Consider the following 26,117-nt stretch of genomic DNA (forward strand, 5'->3'; position numbering starts at 1 on the left):
ACCATCCAGATTCATCAATAAATCAGAAGTGTTTCTAAGGAAAGAAGGTAATGATGTAATAAAATCACTCACCACCTCATCCAAATAAATACTACAGTTTTGAGATAACTAATCTGTACATGGAACAATTGGACAACTTCTGAGGGGGTTAAGCCCTTTGTGCCCCTAATCTATATCCTTGATTGCATAGTGTATACATGGCCAACTAAATTGCCAGAATTATTGAGAATATTTTTTAAATTCAGGTTAACTATATCTAATAAATTAATAGTTTTAGTGCAGTTTTTTCTTCTTCTGGTGTATTACACTACTGTCAACTATGACTTTCTGAATGTTGAGCGACCATTGTGACCTGGACTGTGGACATAGCTTATACCTGCTACACCTGTCCCAGATCCATGCTTTGCTTCCCTCACCCCAGTTCTCATAACTCTGTGGGGCTCCACGTTGGGCTTTGCAGATGGCCAGGTTCACTGAGACACACCCTTGTTTCTTGGTATTGCATTAAGACTTTTGTGCTGCTGGACCTTGTTTGCTACACACCTTCTCCTGTACTCTGCCTGACTGCAGTTTCCTGATGTATCCTGCCTACAGGTTCATGACATCCACCTGCCTGCCTGCGGTTCCTTACATCTTCCACCTGCCTCCAGTTTCCTGACATCCACCTGCCTGTGGTTTCCTGACATCCACCTGCCTGTGGTTTCCTGACATCCACCTGCCTGTGGTTTCCTGACATCCTCCTGTCTTCAGTTTCCTGATGTCCACCTGACTGCAGTTTCCTACATCCTGCCTGCAGTCTCCTTTCTCTTGGCTGTCCATGTCCCAACCTAGCTGATGCATTGCAGCCCGAACATGGGACTTAGTGACTCCACCTTAGCTAGTGAGCCTATTAATACCATGTACTGTCAAGCTTTCCCCAACTCAGAGCAACAGAGCTTCATACTTCATAAGCATTTTTCCTATTAACATTGTAGAACAGGTGCAGTGTAACAAGAGAATGGCCATTTTAATTCATTATTGTAATTACCTCCCTAAAAAAACAAGTGTTTTTCTATTCTTGGAGATTTTTTTTAAGAAATATACATATTCGTTGTATATTCATGGCAGGTGGACATAACATTTTTATTTCAAAATAACACCTGAAATGATGAGCCGCTGGTCACTGCTTTGATTTTAGATCTATTGACTCAAGTTAGGATGCTGGATTTTAACAAGTTTACCCACTGAATAGCAAAACCTGCACAGCTACAAAAATAATATTTTTCTTGGTTTTACATACAGTATACTTATAAATTATTTTGTTCCAGCTGGGTACAATGACGTAATAGAAATTTTATGTTTTCATCAGGAAAAAATGAGAATATATTAGTTCTTAGAAACTTAACAAAATAAGACATATCCGCAGGCAGCACAAGTTTTGCTGAAAGAATGAATTATGAACATCCCTTTAGGTTTTAGAGCTAAGATTAGAAACCAATTTAAATTCTATTCCAGATCTTGGTTTTCACATTTAGCAAACATCACAGAAAAATAGCTTTCATTAAAAGTCTCAATTCAAGTGTCTCATGCCAATTTGTTCCCAGAGATAACAGACCTCTAGAATTTGAAAGGCTTCTTCCTGACAGAGAGCATGCCAAGCTCAGAGGAGTGCAGCATCATTCACTTCCCTTGGCCTTCATTTTTGGAACTTCACTGAAAGGACAAGTGACATTTAGCACATGAAGTTCTCATTATTGCTTTGTAAAACGAAAATTGCCCCAAATGAAGACATTTTGCATGCTTTAAGGTCAAACAAGATTTCTAAAAGATCTTTGTTACTTGTTGACAATTTCATAATCTTCTGTATTTGGCAAGACACAACATTTTTCCAACTTTTTACTGGAAAGCATGCTTATCAGATCTCCTTTACTGCTGTACAATTAAGCTTTGAGCATATTATAGAAATCTTGATTTTGATTCTTGGCAAATATATGAATTTTATGTGGCGCAGCAAATCCTATTACATAGTTATTGATTCTGAGGGCTAAAAAGTTGTACTTTATTTTGTTTGATTTGGGCACTTTGCCATTTTTGCTTTTAAATGCCATAAATATCTATCTATACATATGTTTAGTACATAATCCTTTCTCTAAGAGCACATGATGGTTGGGTTATTAGTCCACAGTACATATAAGTTGACTAAATATATACAAAAATTGAACTGCAATAACAATAGTAAGTTTATATGTGTATCTGCATAATACAACCTTAAATAACACCAACACATGTTACAATACTGAGCCCTAAAGAGTTCTCAGGGTCATGTGTATAAGTACATAGGACTAGTGTGACCTATCATCACAAATCAAATAAACATACCAACAGAACAGATGATACTAAGGTCCGGCTTAATAAAAAAATACAAATTTTATTGTTAAAATACAGAAAATTCAGGTAATGGGGGAATAGTCACACAACACTGTCACACTCAGTATAATGAAAAAATGGCCACGCAAGGACCTGAAACTGTGACTCTGAGGTATCAATCGTTATCCTACAATATATCACATACAAAAATGTGTCATATAGAGTACATTATATCATCTATCACCTCAATCATGTCCCTAAGACCTGTCAGATTTCAATAACTCCTTCCTCTAGACCACATCTAAGAACCAAAGTGCACAAAGTATAGTGAGCAGCAATAATTACCGGCGGCCCAGGGCATAAAGCACTGATCAGTCCAAGCGTGTCCCCCAATGAGGAGGATTCATCAGGGGAATCTCATGGTAAATATCATGGGAGCAGTGGCAGATGTCCCCCTATCTAGGCGTGACCATTTGCATCACTGGCCCTATTGTAAATGTGGCATAAATTATGTCTCGCCTAGATAGGGGGACATCTGCCACTGCAGACCTCCTGTTTTTATAGCTTTCATATTGAAAAACTATTTTTTTAACTCTCACTTTTTGATATTTACCATGAGATTCCCCTGATGAATCCCCCTCATTGGGGAAGAAACGCGTAAGGAATATATATACATCTTTCTGAGTGGTGGTGGGTACCCCATAGTAGCATATACCTGGGGACTGTCCTTGTCATGACGGGAGCAATGCAGGGGCATGACAGGGAAGAATTGACATCTTCCTCCCCCGTCATTAAATACAAATAGGTACATATTTTGATCCTGTTCACAGTGGATTCGATATGGGACGAGATTTGGTGAGACCAAACCATTTTTTTACTGAGCACTGTTAAGCACGTGCACTTTATGTTTTAATTATTTGTGTCACTAATGTGGATGGTTCAGATTCAATTTTAATGGTTATGAATAAAGGTTATATTATATCTTTAATTAGATAGGACCCCCACAGCTATATTTTATTAAATTATAAAACAACATTAAAAAACAATAGAACTATTTACAGTATTTTATAATGGCTTAGTGAACTTTCATTCAATTCTGTATCATGATTTTAATTAAGTTTGCAATCTTAACTTGTACTTCACTTCAAGCTGCTTGGGTAAAAGTGCCAAAAGCAGAAAACTGTTTTTCTCTCTTAAAATCATCAGTCCAGAAAAATGTGACTGCACTGCCAAGATACTTTAATTGGATTTCTTGCTTCTTGTTTCCCCCCAGGTAGGACTATAAACATTATTTTTTTATTTATTACTGGCTAATTTTCCTAAAAAGATGATCTACTTGAATGGAAAAATTCTTGTCTCAAACGTCAAAAAAGTACAAAAGCCTTAGGAATACAGGCATCATTCTGAAAAGTGACCCAATTGTCTGAGGTTAAAATTGTAACTATATGCTACACTAATTAATTTTGTATATACTCTAAAATAAAGTTCTCACAAAAAGTTCTCATATCCCAGCACAGGCTTTTTTGCCAAGTGAAGTTACTTTCAAGTATACAAGGACTGTTGCAGGAAAAATGTGTCCATGTAATGAATGCAAAGTGTTAGCGGATCTGACCAGTTTTCCTTAAGGCTAGTTTCACACTAGCGTTAACTGCATAACGTCGCAAATCCGTTTTTTTGCCGAAAAAACGGATGCGTCAAAAAAGTGAAAAACGGTGACAAACGTATGCCACGCATCCAGCATTTCGACGGATACGTCGCAAATCCGCTAAACGTTTCCGTCGAAAATACTGGATGCGTTGCATACGTTGCATAAGTTTTACCATCCGTTGTATCCGTTTTTCCGACGGATCCGTTTTTAAAATGGGAGGCTCCCAAATTTGATTGGCTACTGGAAAATTTGAAAAACTATATAGTACTGTATTTACAGCCCATCTTTGTGGGTTTAGTTTTGTGGCAGCGATGGAAGGTGTTCTTGGGAGGATTGCTAGTTTGGTTACCGATGTTATCTTTGAGACAAATCGCCTGGATATCATAGTGCGGGAGAAGGAGGCGGCAGCGGAAAGGCGTAGGATGCTTCTGCAGCAACGGAGACGGAGACGACTCTGGATTCATCCGATTAATCAACTACGGATGACCCGGGGTGTCCAGTCCACTCTGTACCTGGAGTTGCGGCACAATCCACACAAATTCCACAACTACGTGCGGATGAGGATTGAACATTTCGATTTTTTGCTTGCAAAACTGGAGGATGTCATCCGAAGACAGGATACAAGGATGAGGCTTGCCATCACACCGGCGGAGCGGCTGATGGTGACCCTGCGGTAAGCCTCTTTTTTTTATTTCATTGCTGATATTGAATGTTATATTACATGCTGCAGACAATACTGCGCTGACATATTGCGCACTATTTTCTGCAGCATGTAGTTTTGGTTTTCTTGGCGGACATTCAACTGCTTTATTTAAATGTCATTGCTGATATTGAATGTTAGATAACAGACTGCAGAAAATACTGCGCTGAAATATTGCGTTGCATTTTCTGCAGTTTTTTTTTTTGTTTGTTTTTTTGGGTTTGATGACATGCAACTGCTTTTTTTTCTGTCATTGGTCATTTTGAATGTTATATTACATGCTGCAGACAATACTGCGCTGACATATTGCGCACTATTTTCTGCAGCATGTAATTTGGGTTTTCTTGGCGGACATTCAACTGCTTTATTTAAATGTCATTGCTGATATTGAATGTTAGATAACAGACTGCAGAAAATACTGCGCTGAAATATTGCGTTGCATTTTCTGCAGTTTTTTTTTTTTTTTTGGTTTTTTGGGTTTGATGACATGCAACTGCTTTTTTTTCTGTCATTGGTCATTTTGAATGTTATATTACATGCTGCAGACAATACTGCGCTGACATATTGCGCACTATTTTCTGCAGCATGTAATTTGGGTTTTCTTGGCGGACATTCCACTGTTTTTTTACACCGGTTTCATGCTGGTTTTATTGGGTGTCCCGTCCTTAAAAAAAAAATTAACAGTGCCATATTAAAACTTGTTGGTCTGTGCAATTTTTTATAACATTTTTTTTTTTTTTTTAAAGTTTCCTAGCTACGGGTGAATCTATGACTTCGCTCCATTATCAGTTCAGGCTGGGCATTTCAACTATCTCTGGAATAGTGAAGGACACATGTCGGGCTGTTTGGACCACTTTGCAACCAGAGTATATCCCCCAACCATCCATGGAAATCTGGTTGCAAAGTGCTGAAGAGTTTCAGCAAATTTGCAATTTCCCTAATTGTGTGGGTGCAGTTGACGGGAAACATATAAGGATTGCGAAACCGGCAGGAACAGGATCGGAGTATTATAATTATAAGAAGTATTTCTCCATCGTCCTTATGGCTATTGCAGATGCCAACTGCAGGTTCCTTGCCGTGGACATCGGAGCATATGGACGGTCCAACGATTCGCAAGTTCTTAAAAACTCTCCGATGGGTCGTTGCCTTTATGGAGAGAGCTACGATTTACCGCCAGCCAGACCACTGCCAGGAACAAATGACCCAGCCATGGAATATGTTTTTGTAGGTGATGAAGCCTTTCAACTGTCGCCGCACCTACTGAAACCGTACAGTAGCCGGAACTTAAACCATACCAAGCGGGTCTTTAATTACCGGCTTACTAGAGCACGAAGAGTAGTGGAGTGTTCCTTTGGCATATTGACGGCGAAGTGGCGAGTTCTGCTGACGGCTATCAAGCTGAAAACAACAACTATAGACGAGGTAGTTAAAGCCTGTGTGGTGCTCCACAACTTTGTCCTTTCAAAGGAGCCCGTTTCCTTGGATGATGAAGAGTTGGAGACCACCTTGTGGGACTACCGCAGCAGCTCGGTTCGCTCTACAGGTTCAGTTACAAGGATGAGGGACCAGTTTGCCGATTATTTTGTCTCACCTGTCGGGCGGATCCCGTGGCAAGACATGATTGTGTAACCTGTTTCCCATGTGTAACCTGTTTCCCATGTGTTTTGTTTATGTAAAAAATGTGTTTCTGCCCCCCCCCCCAAAAAAAAAAGGCCAAAAAGCGTGGTTTTCTTGCTAGTAAAACCATTATGTTATACCTTTAACATGTCTGGTGTTTGTTTTTATTAAACCTTTTTTATTATATTACCTTAATAAATCCACAGACACACAAAGAGTACAATTATAATCAGAATTTTATTTTAACTCTTTTTTTTTATAATTTTTGCAAAAAAAATATTTTTTTTTCATTTTCAAATTTTTTTTTTCTGAAACTTTGCAAATTTTTTTTAAATAACATACATAACATTACAAATTTTCAAAGTGTGGGGTGGAGATACGAGGGGAGGAGGGGCAGGAAGGTTGGACCACGTCGATAGGTGGGGAAACCCTACTTGTTTGGGGTGCAGTGGAAGGGGGGGGTAAAACCAGTAGGCAGACCAGAGGGGGGTGGTGTTGGGGTAGGGGGAAGAGAAAAGCTGGGTAAAGAAAACATTGGGGAAGTAATTTGGTCTGGGGGCCGTGATGGTTGTGGGGACTGGGTCGGGTATTGTGACTGGGTAGGGTAGTGGGACTGGGTTGGGTAATGGGGCTGGCGTGGGGTTTGGTAATGGTGCTGGTGTGGGGATTGGAGCTGGGTTTGGTAATTGTGCTGGTGTGGGTATTGGGGCTGGGTTTGGTAATGGGGGGTATGGTGTGGAAATGGGGCCTGGGGTGGAATTGGAGTGGAGGTGTGGGGAGGTGTGTGGGTAGATTCATTAATGGCCTGCAGTGCAGCATTATGGCAGGTATTCATTACCCGCATCTGTTGCTCAAAAGAAAGCTTCTCCATGCTCATGAGCATGGATTGGAAAAAAAGATTGGCCGGATCGGGACTTACAGCTGAATGCAGCCTATCCAAGCGACTGCTGGTTTCACGGCTTGTTTCACTGATGCGTGACTGCACCATGTTGAAACCAGCAGTCACTTGCTCTCCCAAAATTTTGAAAGAGCCTTGGAAGGATGCATTCAGGTGTAAGAACTCAGGAGCATAGCTCCTTTCCTGACCCCTCTGTCGCTGACGCCACGAACCTAATGGTGGTGTCGAGGTGGCAGGATCAGAGGGGTGGGGTAAAGGGAACGCTAACTGTTCAGCATCAGATGCGAGCAATGAAGCCTGCAATAATGCTCCACTGCTTGGGGCGGATGAAGTGGAGGGGACAGAGGGGTCAGAGGAGGGGACAGAGGGGTCAGAGGAGGGGACAGAGGTGTGGGGCCTACCGACGTGGCCCTCAGTGGCGGACTCAGGAGGGATCGCTCCAGAGGGCGCAGAGGAAGATGCAGGCGCCCGGTGGCTGGAGAAGGTGCTGTGAAAGAAAAAACAAAAGAAATTAATACATTGGAATGAAAAAGCCCTGACTGAAAGCAAACTAAGTAGACAGGTTAACATGGTTATTAGTGGGCTGTAGAATACTTACACTCTGCTCAGCATGGTTCGCCTCAGGAAGGAGAGGGCCGTGCCATATTTATATCTGCTCCTCTTCCTTCCTGCAGAGCCACTCGGGGCCTTCATCTCATCGTTGAATTCCCTCTTAAAGCGATCCCTCAGTGACCGCCACCGCTTCCTAACCTTTCCAACTGTGAAGACAAGAATCAATAGAAAAAACAAAAAATTGGTAAATGCAATACATTACAGTCAGCTGAAAACATCACTGGAAAGTGAATACTTACCTAGTTTGCTCTGCTGCTGAGGATGAAGGATCTCCCTCCGTGGAAACAGGTTGCGACACACTTCGTCCCAGAGCCGACGGGTGACACCGGTATCAGCATGCCTGCGGTCAGCCATGTTCCACAGCGGCTCCCGCTCGCGAACCTCATCGATGAGACAATCGATGTCAATGTCATCATCATCATCCTCTTCTGCGGGAGCACGCTGTGAAGCCTGTGTCAAAAAAAAAAAAAGGAAAACAAACAAATTAGTACACTGAAATACTAAAGTACCAATAGAATCCCCCTCCCCCCCCAAAAAAAAAACTCACTGATGGCCGACCGCGGCGACGAGTCCGCCGACTCTGGGACTGTCTGGGAGAGCCTTCAGCGGCAGCAGCAGCAGCCTGAAATAAAGTAAACAAATTCTCAGTTAAGGTAGGCATATATTTTCTGTGTTTAGTAATCTGTTTTGTGTATGGTGCAGTGTGATGTGTGAAGCAACTGTTTCACCACTACTTACACTTGGTTCCTCCTCCACTTGCATCTCTCCACCCATCTCGCCCCCTTCTGACAGCTCCTCATCTGATTCAGCTTCCTGTTGAAACATAATTTATCCATGTGGTTAGACATCAAAATGTAATTTTAAAAAGCGAAAAAAAATAAACCCATTTTTTGTGTTAACTTACCGATACACGCTGTTGCTGTGGAGGAGGGCTGTCAGGACATTGTTTTGTGGTCCTGGTGGGCAGCGGCTGTGGTCCTGGTGTTTCTGTAAGTTAAAGAGACACTTGCAATCTGCTCGACACATTGAAGTAGCAGATTGGGGGTCTTCAAAACTTACTTCTAAAACTTTAGCTGTGGTCCTGGTGGGCAGCGGCTGTGGTCCTGGTGGGCAGCGGCTGTGGTCCTGGTTTATCTGTTAATAAGTATAATGGATCTATAGTTAGACCACCCCCTGAACTAGGTAATGTTCAACGATAAACACCCTACTAAAATGATGTCAGAAATGTTCATACTGGTGAACACCAAAAACCCCCCAAAAAGTTGCACGTTATACCATTCATTTCCATGTCCCAAAAAATAAAATTTTTAAATGTTAACACAATGAAAAAATATATTTGACACATTTTATTTAAAAAAAATAACCTCCCCCCCCCCAAAAAAAAAAAAACTTTACATGTTAACCTTTATTAACCCCTTCCCGACCCATGACGCCACATAGGCGTCATGAAAACCCGTGCCAATCCGACCCATGACGCCTATGTGGCGTCATGGAATGATCGCGTCCCTGCAGATCGGGTGAAGGGGTTAACTCCTATTTTACCCGATCTGCAGGGAGAGGGGGAGTGGTACTTCAGCCCAGGGGGGGTGGCTTCACCCCCCCGTGGCTACGATCGCTCTGATTGGCTGTTGAAAGTGAAACTGCCAATCAGAGCGATTTGTAATATTTCACCTAAAAAACTGGTGAAATATTACAATCCAGCCATGGCCGATGCTGCAATATCATCGGCCATGGCTGGAAACACTAATGTGACCCCCCCCACCCCACCGATCGCCCCCCCAGTGCTCCGTTATAGGGTCCGGTCCCCTCTGTCCGCCTGCCGGCTCCCCCGTCCTGCTGTCCGCTCCCCCGTCCTCCTGCCCGCTCCCCCCCTGCTCCTATGTCACCCCCCCGTGCTCCGACGCCCCCCCCGTGCCCCGATCTCCCCCCCCTTATACTTACCGAGGCTCCCGGTCCCCGTCCGCCTCCATCATGGGCGCCGCCATCTTCCAAAATGGCGGGCGCATGCTCAGTGCGCCCGCCGGCCGGCAGATTCATTAGAGGTACATTTTGATCGCTGTGGTAGGTTCTATCACAGCGATCAAAATAAAAAAATAATAAATAAACCCCCCCCTTTATCAACCCCATAGGTAGGGACAATAATAAAATAAAGAAAATATTTTTTTTTCTTTTTCCACTAGGGTTAGGGTTAGAACTAGGGTTAGAACTAGGGGTAGGGTTAGGGGTAGGGTTAGGGTTACGGGTAGGGTTAGGGTTAGGGGTAGGGTTATGGCATGTGCACACAGAGCGGATCGGCCGCGGATCCGCAGCGGATCGGCCGCGGATCCGCAGCGGATCGGCAGCAAATCCGCAGCGGATCCGCAGCGGATCGGCCGCGGATCCGCCGCGGATCGGCCGCGGATCCGCAGCGGATCGGCCGCGGATCCGCAGCGGATCCGCAGCGGATCGGCAGCGGATCCGCAGCGGATCGGCAGCGGATCCGCAGCGGATCGGCAGCGGATCCGCAGCGGATTGGCAGCGGATCCGCAGCGGATTGTCAGCGGATCCGCAGCGGATCAGCCGCGGATCCGCAGCGGATCCGCAGCGGATTGGCCGCGGATCCGCAGCGGATCCGCCGCGGATTGGCCGCGGATCCGCAGCGGATTGGCAGCGGATTGGCCGCGGATCCGCAGCGGATTGGCCGCTGCGAATTCGAAGCAGTTTTCCATCAGGTTTACAGTACCATGTACACCTAAGGAAAACCAAATCCGCTGTGCCCATGGTGCGGAAAATTCCGTGCAGAAACGCTGCGTTGTATTTTCCGCAGCATGTCAATTCTTTGTGCGGATTCCGCAGCGTTTTACACCTGTTCCTCAATAGGAATCCGCAGGTGAAATCTGCACAAAAAAACACTGGAAATCTGCTGTAAATCCGCAGGTAAAACGCAGTGCCTTTTACCTGCAGATTTTTCAAAAATCATGCGGAAAAATCTCACACGAATCCGCAACGTGGGCACATAGCCTTAGGGTTAGGGTTGGAATTAGGGCTAGGGTTTGAAATAGGGTTAAGATTAGGCTTGTGGTTAGGGTTACGGATAGGGTTAGGGGTGTGTTGGGGTTACAGTTCTGGTTAGGGTTGGGATTAGGGTTACGGTTGGGATTAGGGTTAGGATTAGGGTTGGAATTAGGGTTACGGGTGTGTTGCGGTTAGGGTTGTGGTTAGGGGTGTGTTGGGGTTAAGGTTGTGATTAGGGTTATGGCTACAGTTGGGATTAGGATTAGGGGTGTGTTGGGGTTAGTGTTGAAGTTAGAATTGAGGGGTTTCCACTGTTTAGGCACATCAGGGGTCTCCAAACGCAACATGGCGCCACCATTGATTCCAGCCAATCTTGCGTTCAAAAAGTCAAATGGTGCTCCCGCCCTTCCAAGCCCCGACGTGCGCCCAAACAGTGGTTTACCCCCACATTTGGGGTACCAGCGTACTCAGGACAAACTGGGCAACAACTGTTGGGGTCTAATTTCTCCTGTTACCCTTGCAAAAATAAAAAATTACTTGCTAAAACATAATTTTTGAGGAAAGAACAATTATTTTTTATTTTCACGGCTCTGCGTTATAAACTTCTGTGAAGCACTTGGGGGTTGAAAGTGCTCACCACACATCTAGATAAGTTCCTTCGGGGGTCTAGTTTCCAAAATGGGGTCACTTGTGGGGTGTTTCTACTGTTTAGGTACATCAGGGGCTCTGCAAATGCAATGTGACGCCCGCAGACCATTCCATCAAAGTCTGCATTTCAAATGTCACTACTTCCCTTCCGAGCCCTGACGTGTGCCCAAACAGTGGTTTACCCCCACATATGGGGTATCAGCGTACTCACAACAAACTGGGCAACAAATATTGGGGTCCAAATTCTCCTGTTACCCTTGTGAAAATAAAAAATTGCTTGCTAAAACATCTTTTTTGAGGAAAGAAAAATGATTTTTTATTTTCACGGCTCTGCGTTGTAAACTTCTGTGAAGCACTTGGGGGTTGAACGTGCTCACCACACATCTAGATAAGTTCCTTGGGGGGTCTAGTTTCCAAAATGGGGTCACTTGTGGGGGGTTTCTACTGTTTAGGCATATCAGGGGCTCTGCAAACGCAACCTGACGCCCGCAGAGCATTCCATCAAAGTCTGCATTTCAAAACGTCACTACTTCCCTTCCGAACCCCGACGTGTGCCAAAACAGTGGTTTACCCCCACATATGGGGTATCAGCGTATTCAGGAGAAACTGGACAACAACTTTTGGGGTCCAATTTCTCCTGTTACTCTTGCAAAAATAAAAAAATTCTGGGCTAAAAAAATATTTTTGAGGAAAGGAAACACATTTTTTATTTTCACGGCTCTGCGTTGTAAACTTCTGTGAAGCACTTGGGGGTTCAAAGTGCTCACTACACATCTAGATAAGTTCCCTTGGGGGTCTAGTTTCCAAAATGGAGTCAATTGTGGGGAGTTCCTACTGTTTAGGCACATCAGGGGCTCTGCAAACGCAACCTGACGCCCGCAGAGCATTCCATCAAAGTCTGCATTTCAAAACGTCACTACTTCCCTTCCGAACCCTGACGTGTGCCAAAACAGTGGTTTACCCCCACATATGGGGTATCAGCGTACTCAGGAGAAACTGGACAACAACTTTTGGGGTCCAATTTCTCCTGTTACCCTTGGGAAAATAAAAAATTGTGGGCTAAAAAATCATTTTTGAGAAAAGAAAAATTATTTTTTATTTTCATGGCTCTGCGTTATAAACTTCTGTGAAGCACTTGGGGGTTCAAAGTGCTCACTACACATCTAGATAAGTTCCCTTGGGGGTCTAGTTTCCAAAATGGAGTCAATTGTGGGGAGTTCCTACTGTTTAGGCACATCAGGGGCTCTGCAAACGCAACCTGACGCCCGCAGAGCATTCCATCAAAGTCTGCATTTCAAAACGTCACTACTTCCCTTCCGAACCCTGACGTGTGCCAAAACAGTGGTTTACCCCCACATATGGGGTATCAGCGTACTCAGGAGAAACTGGACAACAACTTTTGGGGTCCAATTTCTCCTGTTACCCTTGGGAAAATAAAAAATTGTGGGCTAAAAAATCATTTTTGAGAAAAGAAAAATTATTTTTTATTTTCATGGCTCTGCGTTATAAACTTCTGTGAAGCACTTGGGGGTTCAAAGTGCTCACCACACATCTAGATTAGTTCCTTGGGAGGTCTAGTTTCCAAAATGGGGTCACTTGTGCGGGAGCTCCAATGTTTAGGCACACAGGGGCTCTCCAAACGCGACATGGTGTCCGCTAATGATTGGAGCTAATTTTCCATTCAAAAAGCCAAATGGCGTGCCTTCCCTTCCGAGCCCTGCCGTGCGCCCAAACAGTGGTTTACCCCCACATATGGGGTATCATCGTACTCAGAACAAACTGGACAAAAACATTTGGGGTCCAATTTCTCCTATTACCCTTGGGAAAATAAAAAATTCTGGGCTAAAAATCATTTTTGAGGAAAGAAAAATAATTTTTTTATTTTCACGGCTCTGCGTTATAAACTTCTGTGAAGCACCTGGGGGTTATAAGTGCTCACTATGCATCTAGATAAGTTTCTTGGGGGGTCTAGTTTCCAAAATGGGGTCACTTGTAGGGGAGCTCCAATGTTTAGGCACACAGGGGCTCTCCAAACGCGACATGGTGTCCGCTAACGATTGGAGCTAATTTTCCATTCAAAAACTCAAATGGCACGCCTCCCCTTCCGAGCCTTGCCGTGCACCCAAACAGTGGTTTACCCCCACATATGAGGTATCGGCATACTCAGGAGAAATTGCCCAACAAATTTTAGGATCCATTTTATCCTGTTGCCCATGTGAAAATGAAAGAATTGAGGCTAAAAGAAATTTTGTGTGAAAAAAAAGTACTTTTTCATTTTTGCGGATCAATTTGTGAAGCACCTGGGGGTTTAAAGTGCTCACTATGCCTCTGGATGAGTTCCTTGGGGGGTCTAGTTTCCAAAATGGGGTCACTTGTGGAGGAGCTCCAATGTTTAGGCACACAGGAGCTTTCCAAACGCGACATGGTGTCCGCTAACGATGGAGATAATTTTCCATTCAAAAAGTCAAATGGCGCTCCTTCCCTTCCGAGCCTTACCATGTGCCCAAACAGTGGTTTACCCCCACATGTGAGGTATTGGTGTACTCAGGAGAAATTGCCCAACAAAATTTAGGATCCATTTTATCCTGTTGCCCATGTGAAAATGAAAAAATTGAGGCTAAAATAATTTTTTTGTGAAAAAAAAGTACTTTTTCATTTTTACGGATCAATTTGTGAAGCACCTGGGGGTTTAAAGTGCTCACTATGCTTCTAGATAAGTTCCTTGGGGGGTCTAGTTTCCAAAATGTGGTCACTTGTGGGGGAGCTCCAATGTTTAGGCACACGGGGGCTCTCCAAACGCGACATGGTGTCCGCTAAAGATTGGAGCCAATTTTTCATTAAAAAAGTCAAATGGCGCTCCTTCCCTTCCGAGCCCTGCCGTGCACCCAAACAGTGGTTTACCCCCACATATGAGGTATCAGCGTACTCAGGACAAATTGGACAACAACGTCCCTGGTCCAGTTTCTCCTTTTACCCTTGGGAAAATAAAAAAATTGTTGCTAAAAGATCATTTTTGTGACTAAAAAGTTAAATGTTCATTTTTTACTTCCATGTTGCTTCTGCTGCTGTGAAACACCTGAAGGGTTAATAAACTTCTTGAATGTGGTTTTGAGCACCTTGAGGGGTGCAGTTTTTAGAATGGTGTCACTTTTGGGTATTTTCAGCCATATAGAACCCTCAAAATGACTTCAAATGTGAGGTGGTCCCTAAAAAAAATGGTTTTGTAAATTTTGTTGTAAAAATGAGAAATCACTGGTCAAATTTTAACCCTTATAACTTCCTAGCAAAAAAAAAAATTGTTTCCAAAATTGTGCTGATGTAAAGTAGACATGTGGGAAACGTTATTTATTAACTATTTTGTGTCACATAACTCTCTGGTTTAACAGAATAAAAATTCAAAATGTGAAAATTGCGAAATTTTCAAATTTTTTGCCACATTTCCGTTTTTTTCACAAATAAACTCAAAAATTATCGACCTAAATTTACCACTAACATGAAGCCCAATATGTCACGAAAAAACAATCTCAGAATCGCTAAGATCCGTTGAAGCGTTCCTGAGTTATTACCTCATAAAGGGACACTGGTCAGAATTGCAAAAAACGGCAAGGTCATTAAGGCCAAAATAGGCTGGGTCATGAAGGGGTTAAAAAAATGAGCCCTCAACCAACCCTGTATTGCATGTGTAACCATTGGTACATACACCAGTTTTAAATTTACCTTTATGAAATAATAATACGGACATTTTTTTAAAAAACATTTTATTATTACTTTTTTTTTTCGCTCTTTTTTAAAAAATCACAATTAGGAGCTGACATGCTCTTTATTTTAAATACAAGTACTTCAACTGCAAATGGTTATAACTGTAATTAAAATAAAATCAACACTTTTATTAAATAGAAAAAACCCACACTCACACATTCAAACCACAAGCTGCAGACTGCTAGACTTTTTTAAAAAACACATCAGATTGAAAAAAAAAAAAAAAAACACATTTAAACCACATGCTGCACAGACCACTATACAGTCAATACATCAGAAAAAGGCAAATAACCAATTACAGCATGGACAAATGCACATGCAATCAACAAGACGCACACAAACATGCATGGTATGTGTCCACATTCCGGATCGCATCAGGATGTGGTCAGGATTTCCCATCAGTATTTGTAAGCCAAAACCAGGAGTGTAAAAATTAGGTAAAGTATAATACGAAAACAGGCACACTTTTGCTTTTATCACCCACTCCTGGTTTTGGCATACAAATACTGATGGAAAATCCTGACCACATCCTGATGCAATCCTGCACATGGACACATACCCTCCCACATGAACAGGCATAAGATTGGCAAAGGCATAATATGGTGCAGGCACATGATACAAAATCACACAGCCGTAAAAAAAATACACACATACACATGCACGCACATAGCTTTATGCAAATACACATATGTACAACAAAGGCAGAAAGGTGAACCCAATCAGAAGACGCATACACACACATACAAAAGGCTGACAATCCTTTGGCTGAAGCAGCAGGTCTTCACAGTGGCTGGAATCAGGCTGCATCTGGACTCTAGCATGGCACTGGCTGGTGCAGGACGATGGCAGGCCTCAGGTTCTCTTCAGGTTTTAAGCTCTTTCTGTAGTCAGTACCTCATACACACACACAAATGCACAGGCACACAGATGCACACAAAAATTGCAATACTCACACTGGCTCTATGGTGGCTGGAGTCCTATGGCTGGCTCCTGTGGCTGGAGTCCTGTGGCTGGCTCCGGTCTTGTGGCTGGCTCCTGTGGCTGGCTCCTGTGGCTGGCTCTATGGTGGCTGGCTCCTGTGGCTGGCTCCTGTGGCTGGCTGGGGTCTTGCAGGCAGTCTGGAGTCTTGCTGGCAGTCTGGAGTCTTGCTGGCAGGCTTCTTCTCTGTAGGCTTCTTGCTGGCATATGTGGGGTTGAAGGCCCAGGCCAGGTTTATATAGATTTGGGGGTGTCTGACCAATTGGCAACAAAATACTTCTTCTGAGCATGCTCAGTGTAAAAAAACGTATTGCAGCGCTGTATTGCGTCGTACGACGTGTCCCGACGCATCCGTCGCTCATAGGCTTCCATTGCAGCCAACGACGTATGCCGCAGGATGCGTCGCGACACGTTTTTTATGCGGAGACAAAAAACGTTACAATCTACGTTTTTTTGAGACGACGTGTCGCCAAATTTCGACGCATCCGTCGTAAAACGTACACGACGTATGCCAATCCGTCGCCATACGTCGCCAATACAAGTCTATGGTAAAAAAACGCATCCAGCAAAAAGTTTTGCTGGATGCGTTTTTTCTGAAAAAAGACGTTTTGAGACGTAATGCAGTTAACGCTAGTGTGAAAGTAGCCTAACTGGTACATAGGGGAACGTACAGCCATCCAAAATTCAGCTAGAAGCTTCCTACTGTCTATTAAATTGCACGTAAGTGACTGAACTAAACTTCCATGGCAATTACTAGTGGCAATTACTAGTGTTAGAGAGGCACAACAAGGGTGTTATATGATCAGCCATTGTAAAAAAAAATGTTCACAGCATAGGAGCACAGGGCACAGACATAAAAGCTTGTTGATGGAATACAGGTACGTCTGACAAAATTAGAATATCATCAAAAAGTTAATTTATTTCAGTTCTTCAATACAAAAAGTGAAATTCATATATTATATAGAGTCATTATAAACAGAGCGATCTATTTCACGTGTTTATTTCTGTTAATGTTGATGATTATGGCTTGAAGCCAATGAAAACCGAAAAGTCATTATCTCAGTAAATTACAATACTTTATAACACCAGCTTGAAAAATGATTTTAAAATCCAAAATGTTGGCCTACTGAAATGTTAACTAATAAAATGATAGAAGTTAAATGTAAAAAGTCTTTATAAAAACATAAAGTCTGCAGACATGACATTTACGTATGTTTGTGGATTATTTGTATATAAATAGTTTCGCTTTGTTTTAGGGCTGTCCCATACGTCCAGATAATTCCGGTACCGGAATAAATCGGTACCGGAGTTATCCGTGTCCGTGTGCCTGGGAACTCACGGAGGCCATACGTGCGGCACACGTGTGCCGCCCGTATGGCGAGTGGGTACCACACGGAGCGTGTGGTACCCACTCTGCATGGTGCTGAAGCTGCGATTCATATCATCCCTGCAGCAACGTTTGCTGTAGAGAAAATATGAAGAATAGTGTTTAAAATAAAGATCCATGTGTCCGCCGCCCCCCACCCCCTGTGCGCCCCCCCGCTGGTCAGAAAATACTTACCCGGGTCCCCCGTCGGCTGTCGCTCCTTCCTGGTCTGGCCGCGGCTTCTCCTGCATGCGGTCACGTGGGCCCGATCATTTACAGTCATGAATATGTGGCTCCACCTCCCATAGGGGCGGAGCCGACTATTCATGATTGTAAATGATCGGCCCCACGTGACCGCATACAGTAGGAGGCGCGGCCAGACCAGGAAGGAGCGAGGGAGTGGGTAAGTATTTTCTGACCAGCGGGGGGGCGCACAGGGGGTGGGGGGCGGCGGACACATGGATCTTTATTTTTAACACTATTCTTCATATTTTCTCTATAGCAAACGCTGCTACAGGGAAGATATGAATCGCGGCTTCAGCACCATGTGGGGGGGACAGCGCTTACTGTAGCGCTGTCTCCGGCACGCACACGGACCCCAGACGGAGAATGTCCGTGTGAGGTCCGTGTTTTACGCGGACCCATTGACTCTATTGGGTCCGTGTAAAACGTGCGCTCCCACGAACACTGACATGTCTCCGTGTTTGGCACACGGAGACACGGTCCGCAAAAAATCAATGACATCTGAACAGATGCATTGATTTTTATGGGTCTACGTGTGTCAGTGTCTCCGGTACGTGAGGAAACTGTCACCTCACGTACCGGAGCCACTGACGTGTGAAACCGGCCTTAGGCTGCATTATTCATTCCTTCATTCATTTTTAGAGCACCTCATATGCAGTTTGCTTTTAGCTTCAGACTTTTCCCATATGGATCTGTCCCTCCCAGTAATACATGCTTGATGTAAGCTATCCATGTCATGGACTGATTTCTCCTGTAAGGCCACAGTCACACAATCTGTATTTGGTGAGCTTTTTACATCAGTATCTGTGAGCCAAATCCAGGAGTGGGTGATAAATACAGAAGTGGTGACGTGTTTCTATTATATTTTTCCTCTGATTGTTCCCCTCCTGGTTTTGGCTTACACATACTGATGTAACCTCTTTTTTGTGCTGACAGGCTGATTATTAGTAGCATGTGATTTTCCCCTCCATACTGACTTGAGTCCTCAACATCTTCTGCACAACCATACATGACCCATGTAACCCCCTTCCCATTTCTGTGCACCATGTTTTATGTGCTTTCCTCCCAATCTACCGTATATTGCTACAGTACAGCCTCTGTTATCTGCCCTCTCCGAATGCTTTTCTTGTCTCCATATTTTGATCTGCAGTGTACAAAATCCTGCTCACCATTCTGATCTATCTCTAAGGCCGCAGTCAGAGACACTGTATAAGGCCTCTTTTCCACTTGAGAGAAAAAAAACGGTCCGATTTACTGACCAAAAAAACGGAGGAAAATCATGCGATTGTCATGCGAGTGTCATGTGATTTTTTATCGCAACATCCGTATGACATCCGTATTGCTGTCCGATTTTTACGCACCGTTGTCCTTTGAAAAGCCGGCAAATCAGTGCTGTGTACAGTAAAATCACACTGACAGATTAGAATACAAAAGATAGAATGCATACTGTATATACACATAGAATAGGTATATATACATATATATATGTCAGTGAGACACCTATATATATATATATATATATATATATATATATATATATATATATATATATATATATATATTTATATTTAATACAGATAGATAGCAGAAAAGCCGGTAATTCAATTGCCAGCTTTTGCTATCTCCTTCACAAACCCGACAGGATATGAGACCTGGTTTACATACAGTAAACCATTTCATATCCCTTATTTTATTACATATTCCTGACTACTAATGTAAGAAGTGTCTTTGTGTAAAATTTGGGGGCTCTAGCTGTTAAAATAAAGGGTTAAATCACGGAAAAAATTGGCGTGGGCTCCCGCACAATTTTCTCCGCCAGAGTGGTAAAGCCAGTGACTGAGGGCAGATATTAATAGCCTAGGGAGGTACCATGGTTATTGCCCCCCCCCGGCTAAAAACATCTGCCCCCAGCCACCCCAGAAAAGGGGTGGCATTAACCCTTTATTACCCCATATCCCACCGCTACAGGGGAGTGGGAAGAGAGTGGCCAAGTGCCAGAATAGGCGCATCTTACAGATGTGCCTTTTCTGGGGTGGCTGGGGGCAGATGTTTTTAGCCGGGGGGGGCAATAACCATGGTACCTCCCTAGGCTATTAATATCTGCCCTCAGTCACTGGCTTTACCACTCTGGTGGAGAAAATTGTGCGGGAGCCCACGCCAATTTTTTCCGTGATTTAACCCTTTATTTTAACAGCTAGAGCCCCCAAATTTTACACAAAGACACTTCTTACATTAGTAGTCAGGAATATGTAATACAATAAGGGATATGAAATGGTTTACTGTATGTAAACCAGGTCTCATATCCTGTCGGGTTTGTGAAGGAGATAGCAAAAGCCGACAATTGAATTACCGGCTTTTCTGCTATCTAGTGCTGCATTAAATATAAATATATATATATATATAGGTGTCTCACTGACATATATATGTATATATACCTATTCTATGTGTAGATATCTATTCTAACCTGTCAGTGTGATTTTACTGTACACCGTGCTGAATTGCCGGCTTTTCAAAGGACACCGGTGCGTAAAAATCGGACAGCACTCGCATGGTCCGAGTGCTGTGCGATTTTTTTTTTCTCGCACCCATTGACTTACATTAGCGAGTCTCGTCCGAGAATCGCAGCAATACGCAGCATGCTGCGATTTTTTTCTCAGTCCGATTTCAGCTGAGAAAAAAATCGCAGATGAGATGTCACCCATTGAATAACATTGGTCCGAGTGCAATCCGATTTTTTATCGGATTGCACTCGTCCGTTTTTCTCGCAAGTGGAAAAGAGGCCTAATACTGACAACGATCGAATCACAATGTTCGGACTGGTCGGTGGCTCTCCTGACCCGAGCGTGACAGCCTGTATTTCTATGCAACTGTCATGCTCAGGTCAGGAGAGCTGCTGGCCGGTCGATTTACTGCAATGTGATCGTCATCCTTGTTATACGTCCGTCTAACTGCGCCCTGATGCGAAGAAAGGTAAAGCATAACACACGCTGTGGCAAATTTTGACCTAGCCCCTAGCCACACCCTAAGCCAACGATTTCTTGCTACCCTGGCACAAGGAGACGTTATAGGGGCTTGATTACATTTTTGCTGCATTTTTTATTGCTTTTACCAGTGTTTTCATTTTTGGTGCAGATGTTTGTAATGTGCTTTTTTATAGTACAGAAAAGCTTTGATTCTGCACTTAAAAATGCAATTCTGTTTTTTACATACGTTTTTTAGGCTACACATAGAAGTCTCTATAGAAATAAAAAAATAAAACAGCGCACTTCAGCATTGTCTTTAGATGCACTGTGGGTGCAGTTTTGATGAAATGATATCCGATTTTCTTGGACAGTAAACCACAGCAGAATTTTTTGTGTAAAAAGAGCATCAGAAAATAATGCAGAATTTGCGCTAGAGGTGAATATGGCCAAAATATCCAAGTAACTTGGCTGTGAGTTCATAAAGACTCCTGCCTTTGGTGCGTCTAAAGATGTTATTGCACTGTGCAATTTTGGTGCGTTTTTTCTCTATAGGCTTGTATGAGGAGCCTGAAAAAAATGCACTGAACTATTTTCTGTACTACTAAAAAACATTAAAAACGTTGCTTCACATCTGCACGAAATAAGCATCAAATAACGGGAAAAAAAATAAAAACAACAAAAATGTAATAATTAGAGAAGATTGTTATTGTGTTGTGTGGAATGGACACCTGCCAAAATCATTCAGAAAAAAACTGTAGACAAAACGCAGCATTTATGCTACATGTGAACATGGCTTCATCTTTAGATTTTTATTATATTTCTTACGGTTTTAACGGAGAAAAAAAAATACACTATTTTTTATGTAATTTACAAATCACTGTAAATAATTTGATCACTGTGTTGTGCAGGTTGTTATGATTACAAAGACACCTAATACATGTGTTATTTGCTGATTTGGTTGTTTTTTTTTGTTTTTTTAAAGTGCATTCATGCACTGGTATATTAAAATCTGAAAAAACCTTCTAAAACGTTTTATGGATTCAATGATTCATGCATACAGTTTAACCCCTTTCTGACATCGGAAGTAATATTCCGTCCATGTGACCTGGGCCAATTTGAGCATGCAAGGAATATTATGTCATCGCGATCGTCAGCGCTCACGAGGGGTGCGCGGCCGATCACCACCATGTGTCTGCTGTTTCTGACAGCTGACACCCGGCACTAGGTGACAGGAGCAGTCACACAGCGTTAGTGATCGGGAGTGATGTCATAGAGGCTGCAACTGGTCACTGAGGCTCTGTTCCCAATTTTGCATTGAAAATTCAAACAGCGAGCCCTTCCGAGCTCTGCCAACTGCCATTTGCCCAAACAGTGTTGTACCTGCACATATGGGGTATCGGCATACTCAGGACAAATTGCACAACAACTTTTGGGGTCCAATTTCTCCTGCTATCCTTGGTAAAATAAAAAAAAAATTGGATCTGAAATCATTTTTTTTGTGAAAAAAAGTTAAATGTTCATTTTTTTTAAACATTCCAAAAATTCCTGTGAAGCACCTGAAGGGTTAATAAACTTCTTGAATGTGGTTTTGAGCACCTTGAGGGGTGCAGTTTTTAGAATGGTGTCACTTTTGGGTATTTTCTATCATATAGACCCCTCAAAGTGATGTGGTCCCTAAAAAAAAATGGTGTTGTAAAAATGAGAAATCGCTGTTTAAGTTTTAACCCTTATAACTTCCTAACAAAAAAAATGTCAGTTCCAAAATTGTGCTGATGCAAAGTGGACATGTGGGAAATGTTAATTATTAAGTATTTTTGGAGACATATCTCTTTGATTTAAGGGCATGAGAATTCAAAGTTGGAAAATTGCAAAATTTTCTCCAAATTTAGTTTTTTTTCACAAATTAACGCAAGTCATATCAAAGAAATTTTACTATTATCATGAAGTACAATATGTCATGAGAAAACAGCCTCAGAATCACTTTGATCCATGGAAGTGTTTCAGAGTTATTACCTTATAAAGGGACAAATGAAAAATAAAGGAATGAATGAATGAAAAGCTGTCTGCGCAGCCTCCCCGCTGTCAGGTCAGGTGGGGCCGACTACCGCTGACATCACTGAGCATGCGCAGACTCACAGCCTGACCGCGGTGAACTGACAGCATGGGAAAATGTTCAGAAACTTTCCCACGCTAATGAGTTCATGTCCGGTCAGGCGGGGAGGCTGCGCAGGCAGCTTTTCATTCATTCCTTCGTGGTTTACAGCCCGGTCAGTAGCATTAGCACCGTTTCGGGTTCTAAACTATTTAACCCCTTGAGATGGATTGCAGCATGGGACATGACTGTACAGCGGACAGGTATGGGATATTGTTTCTTTTTTATTTTGTATTTTTTAACAGAAGAGCGAGAGCTTCGCTTGGATTGAGAGTGTATTAAAGATGGTAAACCTGTGTGTTCAATTATTTCATTAAAATACTTTATTATTAATGTGTGTGTATTTTTAACCCTTTCATACTATTGGATTAATAATGGATAGGTGTCTTATTGACACCTCTCCATTATTAACCAGGCTTAATGTCACCTTACAATAGCAAGGTGACATTAACTCCTTATTACCCCATATGCCACCGCCACAGGGCAATGGGAAGAGAGAGACTAAGTGCCAGAATAGGCGCATCTTACAGATGTGCCTTTTCTGGGGTGGCGGGGGACAGACTTTTTAGCCATGGGGCCAATAACCATGGTCCCTCTCTAGGCTATTAATATCTGCACTCAGTCATTGGCTTTCCCTCTCTGGCAGAGAAAATTGCATGGGAGCTCACACCATTTTTTTCTGTGAATTAATCCTTTAATTTAACACCTACAGCTCCAAAATTTTACACACACTGCTAACATTATTTGTCAGGGACACATAAAAATCTAACGGATATGCAATGGTTTACTGTATGTAAACCATGTCTCATATCCTGTCGGGTTCTGCAATGATTTTACTGAACCCGACAATTGAATTATCGTCTATTCTGCTACCTAACTCTCTATGAAATATAAGTATAGATATATATATATATATATTTCTGGTTGCATCATAACTGTAATTCAAAATTGCTTTCTGTTCGGGGGATTGATGCACTTCACCTGGGCGTGAGGGGTGGGGACAATAAAAAACGACTCGCGCAGATTGAAACAAAATGGATTGTCTTGTTGGATTGTATGACTCCCAAGGGGCTAAATGAGTCCCTGAGCTTTGCTCCGTATCTCTAGTTATTTACCATCTTTATGTTTGATCTGTATGGGTTCCCATTATTATCTCGCCAGATTTATTTATTTATTTTTTTGTTTTTATTTAATTCTTTGCATTTTTTAATTCTTGTTGTTTTTTCTTGTATTATCAGTAATTGTCCTTACCTATGGGCCTTCTGCTGACCATTGCCTCCTTCCTTTTTTGGCCGTTCGGACCTATCGTTCCAGCGCTTCCATCACTTCGGATATGAACATCTATGTAAACAAAAACTGATTACTATGCCATCTGTGTACTATTAATTGGATATATTCAATTTTCTGTCTTTGTTGAAGGGAGAAGATGTATTATGGCATTTAAAATATGAATGTATAATTACGTGCGATATAATAATTTTTTACTTTATATAATATATGTAATTGCCATTTTACTATGGCGATTTATTTATCTTTTGCTACTCCCTGCACAGTTCACTATATGATATATATCAATGGCTTTCCATATGTGGGGTCTTATTGTGCTACATGTTATTTCATTGTATATAGGTTACTGTGGTCTGGTTCTCGGCCAGCACCTCTTATAGCATGTTCTGCCTCTTTATGATCCTCACTCTGTGGCCGTGTGCATCGCCCCGGCTGATGGGCGGCTCCTTCATGTGGGCGGGCGTCTAGGTGCTCTGTGCGGGCGCTCCGGGATGTTTCCCGGCGCGTGCGCACTGGGCCTGACGCCTTTCCCCCATGGAGGACCTGTCCATCGACGTGCGCATGCGCCGCCGGCGCCACCGCTATTGGCCAGTTACAGGCATGTGACGGAGGTCAGGCAGGTTAAGAGCAGGTCCTATTCGCCCTCCACCTCGCACTTCCTTGAAGAAGCGGCGCTTTCCAGCCGCGAAACGCGCGTCGGGGTCGTTATTCTGGCGGGACCCCGCTTCTCTGTCTCCCCCTTGCTCTGGTAAGCTGATTCAGGCTGACTCTTTATTTTTATACATTGACCTTTGGGCTTTGCACTTAGCTATTGATTAGCTGGCCGCTGTACCGGGCTATACTGCATGGAGGGGGCTCTTTATTTATCCCCCTCCCAGGGTTACTGTGCAGTATGGGGAGTCTAGAGGGGTGGGTTTCCCCCTTATATATGTGAATCATGGTAATTACTATGCACCTCCAAATATTACTGATATATGTTGGTTTTAAACTTTTGTATTAATAAAGCATTTTTTATATCATGCTCCGGGTTCTCCTATCTTTATTTAGATGTTTTTGGAGCGAATTGATGTGTCTGGTTGTACATAACACACATGTGTTTGTCCCAGACTACTAATATGATTCTGGGATTCGCAATATTACTAATTGTTTCTGTGTGTTTCACAGTTTTTCCCTCTACACTCATGGACTTCCGTGCACGTGACCGTACCTGGCGTGCACAACTCAACGAGGTGTTCCATGATAGCATAGAAGGGGGTAATGATGGGCCCAGCAGAGAGTTACAGGAGACGATTACACGCTTTAAGGACCTTCTGCACAAAAGAACGCGCATTTGGTGGAATCACGAGTTCCTGGATAAGTACATCCAAAAAGACCTCATCCCGAGGGGACTCCGTATACAGGTGTTCCCCTCATTTCCTATAGAGGATGAGGAATTCAAGGGGAAATGGGAAGATCTAATCAATAACTGCTCTAAGGGCTTTATGGTTCTCCTTAAACAAATGAACCAGAAATCGTTGGAATGTATGGAGATTGAGATTGATGGCTTACAAGCCACCCTACATAAAGACATGACAGGGGACTCTCTCAAAAAGCTAAATGACGGTCGACATCGAGCTCCAGAGATGGGCTAATGATATTCAGTCAACTAAGGCTAAGAAATTTCATCGAGATGCCCAAGATAAACAACTTGGTCGAGTATACAGATGGCAACATTCTTATGGACGGTCCCGCGCTAGATCTAGGAACAACTATCAATCTAGATCTAGATCTACCTCCATACGTTCCAACAGATCTACCTATGATGACGACCTGACTACCGTGTCCCAACCCAGTGGCTCAGTCTCTACAGGATCTACTGATAACAAGAGAATGGCCACAAGGCAACTAGCCAAAACTAAGACCACTG

At 42.9% G+C, this 26,117-nt stretch overlaps 1 protein-coding gene across 1 annotated transcript; it reads left to right on the forward strand.

The window, feature by feature from the left end:
- Positions 1 to 4,394: 4,394 nt before the first annotated feature.
- Positions 4,395 to 25,842, forward strand: LOC143775001 (uncharacterized). The gene is made up of 3 exons (XM_077262815.1): positions 4,395 to 4,667; positions 5,441 to 6,129; positions 25,376 to 25,842. The coding sequence occupies exons 1-3, from the start codon at positions 4,417 to 4,419 to the stop codon at positions 25,840 to 25,842; spliced, it is 1,407 nt and encodes a 468-aa protein (XP_077118930.1). The 5' UTR covers positions 4,395 to 4,416.
- The last annotated feature ends 275 nt before the right edge of the window (positions 25,843 to 26,117 follow it).

Source organism: Ranitomeya variabilis, chromosome 5 (genome assembly GCF_051348905.1).
Source record: "Ranitomeya variabilis isolate aRanVar5 chromosome 5, aRanVar5.hap1, whole genome shotgun sequence".
Classification (NCBI taxonomy): Eukaryota; Metazoa; Chordata; class Amphibia; order Anura; family Dendrobatidae; genus Ranitomeya; species Ranitomeya variabilis.

What these genes read in the sequence shown, in the direction of transcription:
- LOC143775001 (XM_077262815.1), top strand. Translation starts at nt 4,417, where the DNA reads ATGCTTCTGCAGCAACGGAGACGGAGACGACTCTGGATTCATCCGATT. An exon ending in CGGCTGATGGTGACCCTGCG is followed by an intron (nt 4,668 to 5,440) that starts GTAAGCCTCTTT and finishes TTTTTTTTAAAG; the next exon opens with TTTCCTAGCTACGGGTGAAT. An exon ending in AGACGAGGTAGTTAAAGCCT is followed by an intron (nt 6,130 to 25,375) that starts GTGTGGTGCTCC and finishes TGTGTTTCACAG; the next exon opens with TTTTTCCCTCTACACTCATG.